Genomic DNA, 12,682 nt, shown 5'->3' on the forward strand with positions numbered 1-12,682 from the left:
TAGTGTCCAACACAAGTGCCTAAGTGTTGATCTATGCAAAGTGGTGGACAAAGTGCAAATCAAGTCAAAAGGTATGTTTCTAGACTTAGTACATTGTTTTAGGGACTAATGTATTGTGTCTAAGTGCTGGAAACAGGAGAAATCGAATTGGAGAAGAGATGGCTTTGTTCAGTCAAAGTCAGCTCTGTCTGGGTGCACCGGACTGTCCGGTGGTGCACCGGACAGTGTCCGGTGCGCCAGGCTGGCTCAGGCGAACTAGCCGCTCTCGGGAAGGAATTAACGGCGTATGGCTATAATTCACCGGACTGTCCGGTGTGCACCGGACTGTCCGGTGAGCCATCGGTCGGCGGGGCCAACGGTCGGCTGCGCGATCTGCGCGAGACACGTGGTCGAGCCAACGGTCGGGAGGGGGCACCGGACTGTCCGGTGTGCACCGGACAGTGTCCGGTGTGCACCGGACAGTGTCCGGTGCGCCAATGGCTCCAAGGCACCAACGGTCGGCTTCGCCAATTAAGGAAGGAAATCCGCACCGGACAGTGTCTGGTGGTGCACCGGACTGTCCGGTGCACCAGGCGACAGAAGGCAAGAATTGCCTTCCTGGAATGCACTCTACGGCTCCTAGCTGCCTTGGGGCTATAAAAGGGACCCCTAGGCGCATGGAGGAGTACACCAAGCATTCCTTGAGCACTCTTGATCACTCACACTTCATTCTTGCGCACTTGTTCGACATTCTAGTGATTTGAGCTCCGTTCTAGTGTGCTAGTCTTTTGAGCTTAAGTCTGGGTCTTGTGTGTGCGTATTTGTTGTGATCTTTGTGTCTTGTGTGAGTTGCTAATCCCTCACTTACTCCGTGCTTCGTTGTGAACATCTTTGTAAGGGCGAGAGACTCCAAGTTGTGGAGATTCCTCGCGGACGAGATTAAGAAAAGCAAAGCAAAACACCGTGGTATTCAAGTGGGTCTTTGGACCGCTTGAGAGGGGTTGATTGCAACCCTCGTCCGTTGGGACGCCACAACGTGGAGTAGGCAAGTGTTGGTCTTGGCCGAACCACGGGATAACCACCGTGTCATCTCTGTGATTGATATCTTTGTGGTTATTGTGTTTTGTTGAGACTCCTCTCTAGCCACTTGGCGCTTATTGTGCTAACACTTAACCAAATTTTGTGGCCTAAGTTTCAAGTTTTACAGGATCACCTATTCACCCCCCCCCCCCCCCCTCTAGGTGCTCTCAGAGATGAAAAAATAGGAGTCAAATGTTGATGATGTGAAGCAAAAAATGATTTAGGGGGAAATTTAGGGGTAACCGCTGCGGATAGCCTTAGGGTGTCCCAAATGGCTAGCTATTTCACTAGCTAGATTCACTCTCTTTCCTATGTGAATAGAAAATATGGGAAAAACGAGAATAGCTAGAGACAGCAAATAGATACGAGATTTCACGTATTAAACTGAGTGTATTACGTGTGGGACCAAGTACTAGGGGTGAGATATATTATTATTTTTATTCTTCTCTAAGCTCCACATCAGCTAGCTATTTAAGACACCCATTGTGTACGCATTTAGTTGTTATTTAGGACAACAACACGGTCTCCAAAATATAACTTTCATCAATATTTTTTTATAAAGTACAAATAAACTCTTGATATATTTATACTTTTATAAAAGTAATTGTTAAGATAAATCAGTGCATATAAACATTAGGTTTTAAAATTAAATAATAAAATTGTTATTTACAATTAAAATTTTATAAGTTTAACTTAAAACTTGTTTAAAACGACAACTAATAAAACATCGGAGACCTAGCCCCATAACTCGAAGTGACGCTGCCGCACAGGAGTGCGTGGAGGGGCAGGTAGTGAGATGTGTTAAAATCCCTTTGCTATCTTTTGATATGCAATCGTGAGATGTGTTAAGAACTCTTTGCTATCTTTTGATATGCAATTGTGTATCTTAAGACGTTCCCACTGTTCTAGTTACAAGATGTTCATACGTTTTAGATTACAAAACGTTCTAGTATTTCAAGTTACATGTCTTTTAATAATATGTGAAAAAAAAGAAATTTGAAACGGGGTATCTTTCATCGCCGTTACAGACAGAAACTTACTGTCAGTGCTTATCACGCAAGTGACCTGTGTACAATAATTTACAAAAGGTTCGGATAATGTTTTTAGCAAATTTGCGTGTGCTTCCACAACTTAATAAATATGATGGAAGCCACCAAATAAATCACTGCCCACTTAATCAACTTTGTAACTCGGAAGATGCAGCTCTCTTTCTCCTCTAATACCGTACAGGGCGCAAAGGTTTCCCATGCGAGCATGAGCATCATCAAACTGTGGTACCAAATAATTAAAAGAAGAAACATCAAACCACCAGGGCGTCTGACTTTAATTCAAAGCACTATAAACCAGTACATCCAGAGTATTTGGGCTAAATAGTTCAGAAGTACAACTCAAGCAAAATGTTCCAATGTTCTAGCTTATCAGGTTCTTGATAGCAACATCCAGACTTAGTTGGCAGCGGCAGCACTCTTCTTGGGAGCAGCCTCAGTCCCTGGGTTGAGGTTAAGAAAAACCACACAAATTAAGCCACTCCCAAGTTTAACAAAGGAATATGAAAATTCACATGTTAACATGTGGTGTAAACAACAAAAGAAAGGTACCTTCTCTGAAGTTGCTCTTGAAACGGCGAGGCACGTGGCGCATGTACCTCATCCTTCCGGTACCGGTTGTCTTGCGCCTGATGGCCTTCACACTCCAGTTATCTGAAACAGTGGACCACTATGTTAACATTGAGTTCATTCAGGTTAGAATATGAAGTTGAATCAAGCAAGGCATATAATCCTAAAACTAGGTTTCAGATTTACAGAATTTCCAATCAATGCAGTGCAGTTCGATTGCTTAGAAACCAAACTATAATTGAAAACCTAAACCCATCAGAAAAACAAATAAAGTAAAAACATGTAAGGCGTCAAGAAGGCGGAGGCGAAGTCAAAAGACAAACAGACAGCCAAAGAAAATCGGAAAAATGTGGTGGGTCATCAGAGACTTAAAACGAGGGAATCACAGGAGAATAATCCCATCATATTGTTGCAGTTAAATACTCATCATCTGACCAGGGAAACAGGCAAGAAAAAACTACCTATGTAACTTGGTAAGGAATACAACAATACTGAAATAGAATAATAACAGTGCTATGACGCTCAATTACAAAATGCTTGAAATTTTCAAAGAGAACGGTGAAAATCATTGTTTTTTGGTATCATTCTGTTCAGAATATGGCACACAAGGGTATAAAAACAGGATCATCAGACTTCAAACTTGGGAATCATAGGAGAATAACTCCAATCATAGCATTGGAGCATTTAATTGCTCATCACTTGATCATCAACAGTTGAAGCAGGCAACAGAAGTGTTTAGACGTAGTGCAAACTCACACAATGAGATAAGTAGCAGCATTATGAGCAAAGTGTCAATGATAGAAAGTGTCCATAAGACTCCAACAAAGGAGGTAAGCAGAAACATTTGTGTTAGAATACAAGAAACCAGTGACCCATCAAAAACAGAACTTAGTAGAGTGATGCTCACTGCTCAGAACATGAAACATCTTCTCATTAATGCCAAAGCATCTCTGAAGTCTGACATGCGAATTTAATTTCCACGATTCATCATAGCTTTCATTCAACAGATAGTAAACAAAATCAGGGTTGAACATATTACGGAAAAGTGCATAAAACAAAGTTTCTAGATGAGGGCAATGCCTCATAGCTTTCATTCAGTTGTTAGTAAACAAAATCACTGGTGAACGTATTACGGAAAGTGTATACAGCAAAGTTTCTAGATGAGGCAATGCCCAAACATACAAGGAGTGAACAGCATCACAATATAACATGGTTCGTACAAATCGAGTAACCGACTGTTCTATAGCACCACAAAATCAGCAACTGGCAATGCAAGATTGCATTGCGAAACATTGTTGTCACTTGTCAATCAAGTATAATCAGAAACACTGACCGATGTTTTCTTCATCGTTTCCAGCATGGACAAATTCAGCAGCACAATAAGCAGAAAGCACATAAACCAATAGCATAATAATAAACAGATTACAAAGCTAGAAGCACGAAACCTACTACATATGTGACAGCGTTCAAAAACTAGTCCAGTTTTATGTTCATGATAAAACATATCAAAACACACTGTTTGTCCATCTAGATACATGCCACGGAGCAACTTATTACAAACTGCAAAGGGTAAACACTAAAATTGACTAGATCTAGCAGCGGGGCAGACGGACGAAGAGAGAGGGAGAGGAAGAAAGCGGGGAGGCGGATCTTACACTTGCGGATGCGGGCGGCGGGGTAACCGCAGGAGGAGCAGGTACTCTTCTGGAGGTGGAAGCTGCGGCGGCCGCAGCGGATGCAGAGCGTGTGCGTCTTGTTCCGGCGCTTGCCGAAGCTGCCCGTACCCTTACCCTGCAAGCCACAACAACTGCATGTTAGCGAGCGGGCGGACGGGGGCTGCCGGGGAGGCGGCAGCGGCGGCGCGAACGTACCATTCCTCCCTCGGCTGGGGGTCAAGCGGAGGCGCAGCGTGGTCGGGTTGGGGGGAGTGGCGGCGTGGAACTGTGGAAGGAGTAGCGTAAAACCTAAGGCTTTATAGGCTTATAGCGGTCGACGCACCCGGCGCTGGTCACTGGCTTTTGGTCCGTAAATGGGCCGAGCGGGTGTCTTTGCCCTACCCTTTTTTTTATGTAGGCTTTTGACCAGCCGGTGGATTGGGCCCCCAACAATGACGGCTGTTGCCCACATTCTGAGACTGGCGCGGTGTTAAATTTTGCATTTTAGCTTTTTAACTATTTTTAATAAACGGGCTCTTCTAAAAAACAAAATATACCTATAGACCAACGTTAAATAAGTGAGATCTTCGCATAATCGCATGAACATTATGTCAAGTTGCGCTCAAGCCTACCACATCAGCCCCAGCAAGGCGTAGCCTCGTCAAGCATTGGCGTGAGGTCATATAGGGCCGAACCTTGTACCATGGTGTTTAACTAGCTTATGTCAAGGTTTGGGTACTTTTGAATGCATGAGGATTGGAGGAAATTAAGGGTCTGTTTAGTTGGACCGTGGCTATGAAAAAAACTGTTGTAGGCTGTGAGAAAAGCTGTTGTGGGCTGTGAACTGTTAAAAAGCTAAAAACTGTTTGGTCGAAACCACTAAAAATCGTTAAAAGATATTCAATATACATTTCCACAGTTCCATATAAAAGTCACTAAAAGCAGGTCCAGTGGTGCTTTCATTTTGCACTGCGAGAAAGTCGGCTTTTTAAAAAAGTTGCTTACTTGATCCAGCCCTTTGTTTGGCTTTTGGCTTTTAGTGGACAAAAGCCAAAGCCAAAAGTTAAACCAAACACACCCTAAAGGTATATAGTCTATTGCTAGTTAAACCATCCCTAAAAGTGTGGGTTTGTTGGAATTTTCATCTAGTAAGGATTTGAAGTATTTTAAATGGATATATAAACACATTCAAACTAGTAAATAAGTATGTACCAATAATAAAGTGGTTTATTTAATGTGGGAGTGGATATATCTAAGGCTAGTTTGGAAACTAAAATTCATTTAGGGATTCATGTGGATTGTGGAAAATAGTTTGATTTTTCCCTCGGTCCCTGGAAATTGCGGAGGGAATTTAAGTTTCCAAACGAGCTCTAAGAGCATGAAAAACTCTCTCAAATGTAGCTACACCATTTATAATAAACCACCTTATGTACATGTACAAACTCATTTATCAATTTATATGTATACTATTTTTAGATCCATAAGTTTTCAATAGTTATTTTGAGTCCCCAACCATGGTTCCCACGAAATGGTTGGATGGCATTGTACAATCACCATGATCCCCCTCCCTCTCCCGGTCTCCCTTATAGATGGTCACAAAGCACAAGTCCGATGGATCGGCCTAAAACATGATAATTCAACTCGGCCAAAATATAGTATGGATCGACCTTTATCATGCTCGTGCCAACTCGGCCATGTTGTGTGTCGTGTTTTGGCATAATGCTAAGCCTCGAGCCGGTCTGGCATGGTACGATAAAGGCATGATCATCGTGTCGACACGATGCACCCAATAGACAGCTGGCCTATCAATGATCCAACACCGACTGTCCCCTTAACCCTAACACTTAGTCGCTCTTTGTCGGTCTCTCGCTAGGGTTATAATATGGTTCGAAAAATATCATCGTGTCGACATGATAGAAGGCCACTCCTCGGCAAACGGTCGGTGGCCAAGAACAAGCCGCCGCCATAGCCCATAGACACACGAGCGCCGGCTGAGATCAATTCGCGGATGCCCAAGTCCTAGCGTCGGCCGGTGTGGCTCGATTTCCGGCTTCAACGCATCGCGGGCACTGGCCATTCACAGGCTTTCCATGGCGAACGTGGGCACCGGATCAGGCTTTCTATCGCTACAACCCAGCCAAAAAACTTGACTCGCCGAGCTGGACGCACAGGCGCTCGCGCTCCTCGTCCATGGAGGCATGGAACAAATAAGGTTTTACACAGTTTAGAAGTTATGTTAGAGCATCTTCATAAGCTCCCCAGAAAATAACTCATGAAAATTAGTTTTAAGGGGCATCTAAAAATAGTAGAGATAGATTTTAATCCTTTCTCCAACAATCTCTTAAAACAGCAGATTGTTTTTGGGGAGTCCAAAATACTTCTCGTTTGTAGCTACAAATGAGGAAATTTTAAGGGCTATGAAAAGTTGGGAACACTTTAGAGAAACTGTTGGAGATATGTTTTTGTGTTTTTCAAAAAAAAAACTTGATTTAGAAGAGACTTTAGAGGAACTGTTGGAGATGCTTACCCGCTTACACGCAAAGGGACCCTAGAAATCACACTTAGAAGCTTTCACCACCACATGCTACTACAAACCATCCAATAAAGTGTCCTGCCATCACTAGATATAGCAATACAAATGGTAATGGGGACCCAATCCTAAATTCCCCGCGGGAAATTACTCTATTAGGAGACAGAGATGGAGTAATATAGCCCCACGAGGATCGAAACAAAAAAAAACTTTATCCTCGTCGAGTTCGCGGGCAAGGGGATGAGGAAGTATCCCCCATCCTCGTTTCCCGCATACCCGCCCTGCGAAGTTTTCTTCATCTAAATTAGTCCATTTATACATTAAAATTATACTAAAATTTCAATACATAGACTGTTATAAGATAGCAAACTATACTCTAAAGAAGATGTTTATTGTAGTTTTAAACTTTATTTGTTAAATTTATATTGATTTAATATAATCAATTTTAATTTACCTTTAAATATTGTAAATATGTACAGACGCTTTATATGCACATGACGATGTTTGCAACCACAGTACTCAACAGTGTTTGTTTGCAACCACAGTCCGCAGCTACAAATTTAGAAGCAGCACCATTACAGCATATTGTGCATTTGTGCTGAAGGTCTTGTTGCAGTTTGCAACCAGATCATTTGTAAACCGTCAAATCTTTTTAAGAAAAAGATTATACAAATCATACTTCTTTTTTCTCTAGTGGAAAGTGTTAGACAATTTTGGTAATATTCCTGGCTGCCTCCTGCGTGAGGCTCTCCTATCCAGGCTAGTATAGCAACATAGTCTTCTATGGCAACTAGAGGTCTCTTCCTTAGATAGACAGATATGTTGTACTAGTATAGAAAGGAGGATTTCTATCTTTGGTAGGTCTGATCTGATTGGCTCCAGGCTGCCGCACCCTTCCCTGGTGCGCCACCTGTGTATGCCTATATATTGTAAGGCCTGCTGTTCAGGATGTACTACTATCAATACAGAATATTGCCCCATTCTCCTTTTCCAATATGGTATCAGAGATTCCACGTTCCTAGCCTCTGTCTTCTGCCTCTCCAGCAGTGGCAGTTCCTCTTTTTTTCCTCCCCCCTCCCCTCATTTTCTATGGCGCCGTCCGACGACGAAGCCGCTTTTCTTCAGCAAATCGCCGCCATGATCAAGACTGCTCAGGATGCTGAGCAGCAGGCTGCTGCTGCTCGCGCCCGGGTCCAGGCTGCCGCGGCTGTTCTTGAAAAGGAACGGGCCACTGCCGCTGCTCTGGAGGAGCAAGCTGTCACCGCTGCCAAGCAGATGACGCCGCCTCCGTACACTGGCGCTCTCTCTTCTCCAACGCTCGAGCCCTCTGGCAGCTATGAGGCGACCGTCATCGCAAATCTGCATCTACAGGCTGCTGGCGTTCAGAACATCCGCTCTTTGGTTCCAGTGACCCTCGAGCCCTCCTCCACCAACTTTGCAACCTGGCGTGGCCATCTTCTTCTTACCCTCAAACGGTATGCCTTGACGGATCATGTACTTGCTGACTCCTCCTTTCCCAACGACCCGGCATGGGATCGCATGGACAGCATCGTTCTGTCTTGGATTTTTGGCACCGTCTCCATCGAGCTGCAGGAGCGCCATGGTACGGCTCGTCAGGCGTGGCTCGCCCTTGAAAACCATTTTATTGGAAATCGCGAGACGCGTGCTCTTCACCTCGACGCCACCTTCCACAACTTTGTCCAGGGCGATCTCACTGTTGGTGAGTATTGTCGGAAGATGAAAGGCTCCGCTGATGCTCTCTCCGACCTCGACGCCCCCGTCTCCGACCGCATTCTGGTGCTCAATGTCCTTCGGGGCCTGAACCCCAAGTATGCCAATCTCCGGACCATCATCACACGCTCTGTTCCCTTTCCGACTTTTCACAAAGTCCGGGATGATTTGGTCTTGGAAGAGATTGTCGCAGGGGCTATGCCTCCCGACCCTGCGGCCAGCGCCCTGTACACCTCCACTGCAGCTCCATCGGCTTCATCACCAGCCCGTCCTCCTGCCCAGGGAACTCGCCCACCTGCCCAGGGTGGTGTGCCGGGTTCGAGCACTGGTCGTCGCAACAAAAATCGCTGTCACGGCCAAGGTCGTGGTGGTGGCTCACCTTGGCCTTCCGTCTACAATCCCTGGACAGGTACAATTCACATGTGGCCTGGATCCATGTCTGCAGGATCCTCCCCTCGCCCCGGACAGCAGTACCGTCCACCAGCTCCGTCGCAGTCCTATCTGGCAGCACCAGGTCTGCCTACCCTGCAGGCTGGTCTGCAGGCTGGACTGCTTGGACCCCCTCCTGCGCCCATGCCGGCACCAACAGCACCTCCTGCTCCTCAGCCCTGGTCCCCTTGGACTGGATCTTGGGATCAGCGTGCCCTCGCCAACACCTTCAGCACAATGACTCTTCAACCGCCGGCCACAATTACGGACTGGATTCCTGACTCGGGCGCCACCAACCATACCACACCTCATGCTGGTAACATCTCCCTCTTTCGACCACCTGATCTCACTACTCCTTCCTCCATCATTGTTGGCAATGGCGCCACTCTCCCTGTCTCCTCAGTAGGCGACACGGTTTTGCCAGGACCTTTATATCTTAATAATATTCTCCACACACCTCATATTATTCAAAACCTTCTATCTGTTCGTCGGTTTACTACTGATAATTGTTGCTCTATGGAATTTGATCCTTTTGGTGTCTCTATGAAGGATCTTCGCTCCAAGAACGTGATTATCAGGTCCAATAGTGCTGGCCCACTCTACACCCTGCGCCTGCCTAGTTCATCCCCATCGACAACTTGTGCCCTGGCTGCAATTTCTACTCCTACTTGGCACCGACGACTTGGTCACCCCGGCATCGATGTTTTGTCCCAACTCACTAGCTCCTCCGTCATTCAGTGCTCTCGTAGTTCCCTTGATTTATGTCATGCCTGTCAATTAGGCCGTCACACTAGATTACCTTTTTCTAGTTCGTCCACCTGTACTGAGCAACCTTTCGATATCATAGATTGTGATCTATGGACATCCCCTATTGCTAGTGTGTCGGGTTATAAGTACTATCTTGTCATCCTTGATGATTTTACCCATTACCTATGGACTTTTCCCTTGCGTCTTAAGTCTGATACTTTTGATGCTCTTTCATCCTTTTTTGCGTATGTCACAACGCACTTTGGTCGCTCCATTAAACATTTGCAGTGTGATAATGGGCGTGAATTCGACAACTCCTCCACTCGCTCTTTTCTCCTTGCTCGTGGTACTCTTCTACGCATGTCTTGCCCCTATACTTCTCCTCAGAATGGTAAAGCCGAGCGCATCATTCGCACCACCAACAATATCATTCGTTCCTTACTCTTTCAGGCTTCCCTTCCTGCTCAACATTGGGTTGAAGGTCTGCACACAGCCACCTATCTTTTGAATCGCCTTCCCACCAAAACTATACAAGCCATCTGTCCTTATGCTGCTCTCTTTGGCACCATTCCATCATATGATCATCTTCGGGTTTTTGGCTGTGCCTGCTACCCTAATATCACTGCTACTGCACCACACAAACTCGCTCCCCGCTCTACCAAGTGTGTCTTTCTTGGTTATTCTTCCAACCACAAAGGCTATTGATGTCTTGATCTCTCCACAAATCGTATCATCATTTCCCGACATGTCACCTTTGATGAGGCATATTTCCCCTTCTCTGTCTCGCCCCATCTAACTAACAACTTGAATTTTTTGGATCCTGAGAGTGCGCCCTTGTCCCCTTCAACTGGGACTTTGCCCTCTTCTGCAGGTACCATGGCGTCCCCCTTGGTGACCGGTTCTGGTTGTGGCTCAGTGGCTGATCTGGCAGGACCCATGCCACTCCCACCCGTCTCAGCCTTCTGCCCCTGCGCCGTCCCTGTCTTCTCCAGACCAGGACTTGGTGCCTTCTGCCCCTGTGCCGCGCGACCTGGTTCCAGCACCAGGAGTTGCCCCGCTGCCCCTGGTGGTTCCCTTCGGGTCTGGCGGTCTGCAGTCACCACCTGAAACTGCTCCGACGCCCCTACCTCTGCGCGTGTACACTCGTCGGCACCAGCAGACTACTTCCTCTACAGATCTTCCAGTGGCTGGTGCCTCCGGTGCTTCTGCAATTCCGATTGAGCCTGCACCAACACCTTCGCCGCTGTCTGGACTTCCTCCCGGTGTTGTTCCTACGCCTATGGTGGTCAACAATCATCGCATGACCACCCGGGCCAAGGCTGGTTTTCGAGTACCGGCCGCCTTCACTACTGCAGCCATCTCCCCCGAGCCAACTTCAGTTCGCCAAGGTTTGGCTGATCCCCTATGGCGTCGTGCCATGGAAGAAGAGTTCCAGGCTCTGGTCTCCAATAATACCTGGACACTTGTTCCTCTTCCTCCAGGTGCTCATGTTATCATAGGGAAATGGCATTTCCGTCACAAATTTCTTGCAGATGGTTCTCTTGAGCGCTACAAAGCACGCTGGGTATGTCGAGGCTTCACTCAGCGTCCTGGGGTTGATTATGATGAGACTTTCAGTCCGGTGGTCAAACCTGCCACGGTTCGCACTGTTCTCTCGATAGCTCTGTCGAGGGATTGGCCTATCCACCAACTTGATGTAAAGAATGCGTTTCTTCATGGTACTCTCTCTGAGACAGTCTATTGCAGCCAACCTGCAGGTTTTGTTGACCCTGCTCATCCCACTTATGTTTGTCATCTCAACAAGTCTCTTTATGGCCTGAAGCAAGCACCGCGTGCCTGGTACAGTTGCTTTTCTTCTCACATGAAGATTCTGGGTTTTGTCGAAGCCAAAGCAGATACCTCCCTGTTCATTTTTCACAATGGCACTGAGACAGCTTACTTGCTTCTTTATGTTGATGATATTATCCTCACTGCATCCAGTTCAGCTCTCTTGCAGCGTGTCATTGCAGCACTTCAGACAACTTTTCCCATGAAGGATCTCGGACCTCTACATCACTTTCTTGGTATTACAGTTGAGCGACGACCGGCTGGTCTCTTCCTCCATCAGCGTACATATGTCCTTGATATCATTGACCGTGCAGGCATGACTGGTTGCAAACCTTGTTCTACACCGGTTGATCTCCAGTCCAAGCTCGCTGCTGACAGTGGACCTGCTGTTCAGGATGCTACTCAGTACCGGAGTCTGGCTGGTGCTCTTCAGTATCTAACATTCACCAGACCTGATATTACATATGCAGTTCAACAGATTTGTCTCCATATGCATGATCCCCGTGAGTCCCATCTGACTGCTCTGAAACGTATTATTCGCTACCTTCAAGGTACGGCTGATCATGGTCTTCTTCTACCACGCTCCACATCTGTTTCCGAGCTTGTGGTCTATACTGATGCTGATTGGGCTGGGTGTCCGGACACTCGTCGCTCCACTTCTGGTTATGCGGTGTTTCTTGGTGATAATCTTGTCTCCTGGTCCTCCAAGCGACAAAAGGTTGTCTCTCGCTCTAGTGCTGAAGCTGAGTATCGTGCTGTTGCCAATGGTGTTGCCGAGGCTTGCTGGCTGCGTCAACTCCTCCAAGAACTTCGCAGTCCTCTTCATAGAAGCACTCTTGTTTACTGTGACAACATCAGCGCTGTCTACTTATCCACTAATCCAGTTCAGCATCATCGGACGAAGCATGTTGAGATAGATCTCCATTTTGTTCGTGAGCGGGTTGCTACTGGTGAAGTTCGTGTTCAGCATGTTCCTACCACCTCTTAGTTTGCAGACATCTTCACGAAAGGGCTTCCTTCCTCCGTGTTTCTTGAGTTCAAGTCCAGTCTCAACATTTGCAGTGGCTAGATGTTTTGACTGCGGGGGG

General features: G+C 46.4%; 1 protein-coding gene and 3 non-coding genes across 4 annotated transcripts; all 4 read right to left on the minus strand.

Moving 5' to 3' along the window:
- Nucleotides 1-2,344: 2,344 nt before the first annotated feature.
- LOC100284994 (60S ribosomal protein L37-like) lies at nucleotides 2,345-4,620 on the minus strand. Its single transcript, NM_001291560.2, has 4 exons — nucleotides 4,547-4,620; nucleotides 4,331-4,466; nucleotides 2,658-2,759; nucleotides 2,345-2,548 (listed from the first exon to the last, which is right to left on the minus strand). The coding sequence occupies exons 1-4, from the start codon at nucleotides 4,547-4,549 to the stop codon at nucleotides 2,505-2,507; spliced, it is 285 nt and encodes a 94-aa protein (NP_001278489.1). The 5' UTR covers nucleotides 4,550-4,620; the 3' UTR covers nucleotides 2,345-2,504.
- LOC111590695 (small nucleolar RNA Z199) lies at nucleotides 3,031-3,111 on the minus strand. Its single transcript, XR_004855736.1, has one exon. It is a non-coding gene; the product is annotated as a small nucleolar RNA Z199 (small nucleolar RNA).
- LOC111590697 (small nucleolar RNA Z199) lies at nucleotides 3,298-3,380 on the minus strand. The gene has a single exon (XR_004855738.1). It is a non-coding gene; the product is annotated as a small nucleolar RNA Z199 (small nucleolar RNA).
- LOC111590708 (small nucleolar RNA R64/Z200 family) lies at nucleotides 3,579-3,674 on the minus strand. The gene has a single exon (XR_004855748.1). It is a non-coding gene; the product is annotated as a small nucleolar RNA R64/Z200 family (small nucleolar RNA).
- Nucleotides 4,621-12,682: the final 8,062 nt, after the last annotated feature.

This window comes from Zea mays, chromosome 1 (assembly GCF_902167145.1).
Source record: "Zea mays cultivar B73 chromosome 1, Zm-B73-REFERENCE-NAM-5.0, whole genome shotgun sequence".
Classification (NCBI taxonomy): domain Eukaryota; kingdom Viridiplantae; phylum Streptophyta; class Magnoliopsida; order Poales; family Poaceae; genus Zea; species Zea mays.

What these genes read in the sequence shown, in the direction of transcription:
- LOC100284994 (NM_001291560.2), bottom strand. An exon ending in CGCCGCCCGCATCCGCAAGT is followed by an intron (nt 2,760 to 4,330) that starts GTAAGATCCGCC and finishes CCACTGTTTCAG; the next exon opens with ATAACTGGAGTGTGAAGGCC. An exon ending in CAAGAGCAACTTCAGAGAAG is followed by an intron (nt 2,549 to 2,657) that starts GTACCTTTCTTT and finishes ACCTCAACCCAG; the next exon opens with GGACTGAGGCTGCTCCCAAG.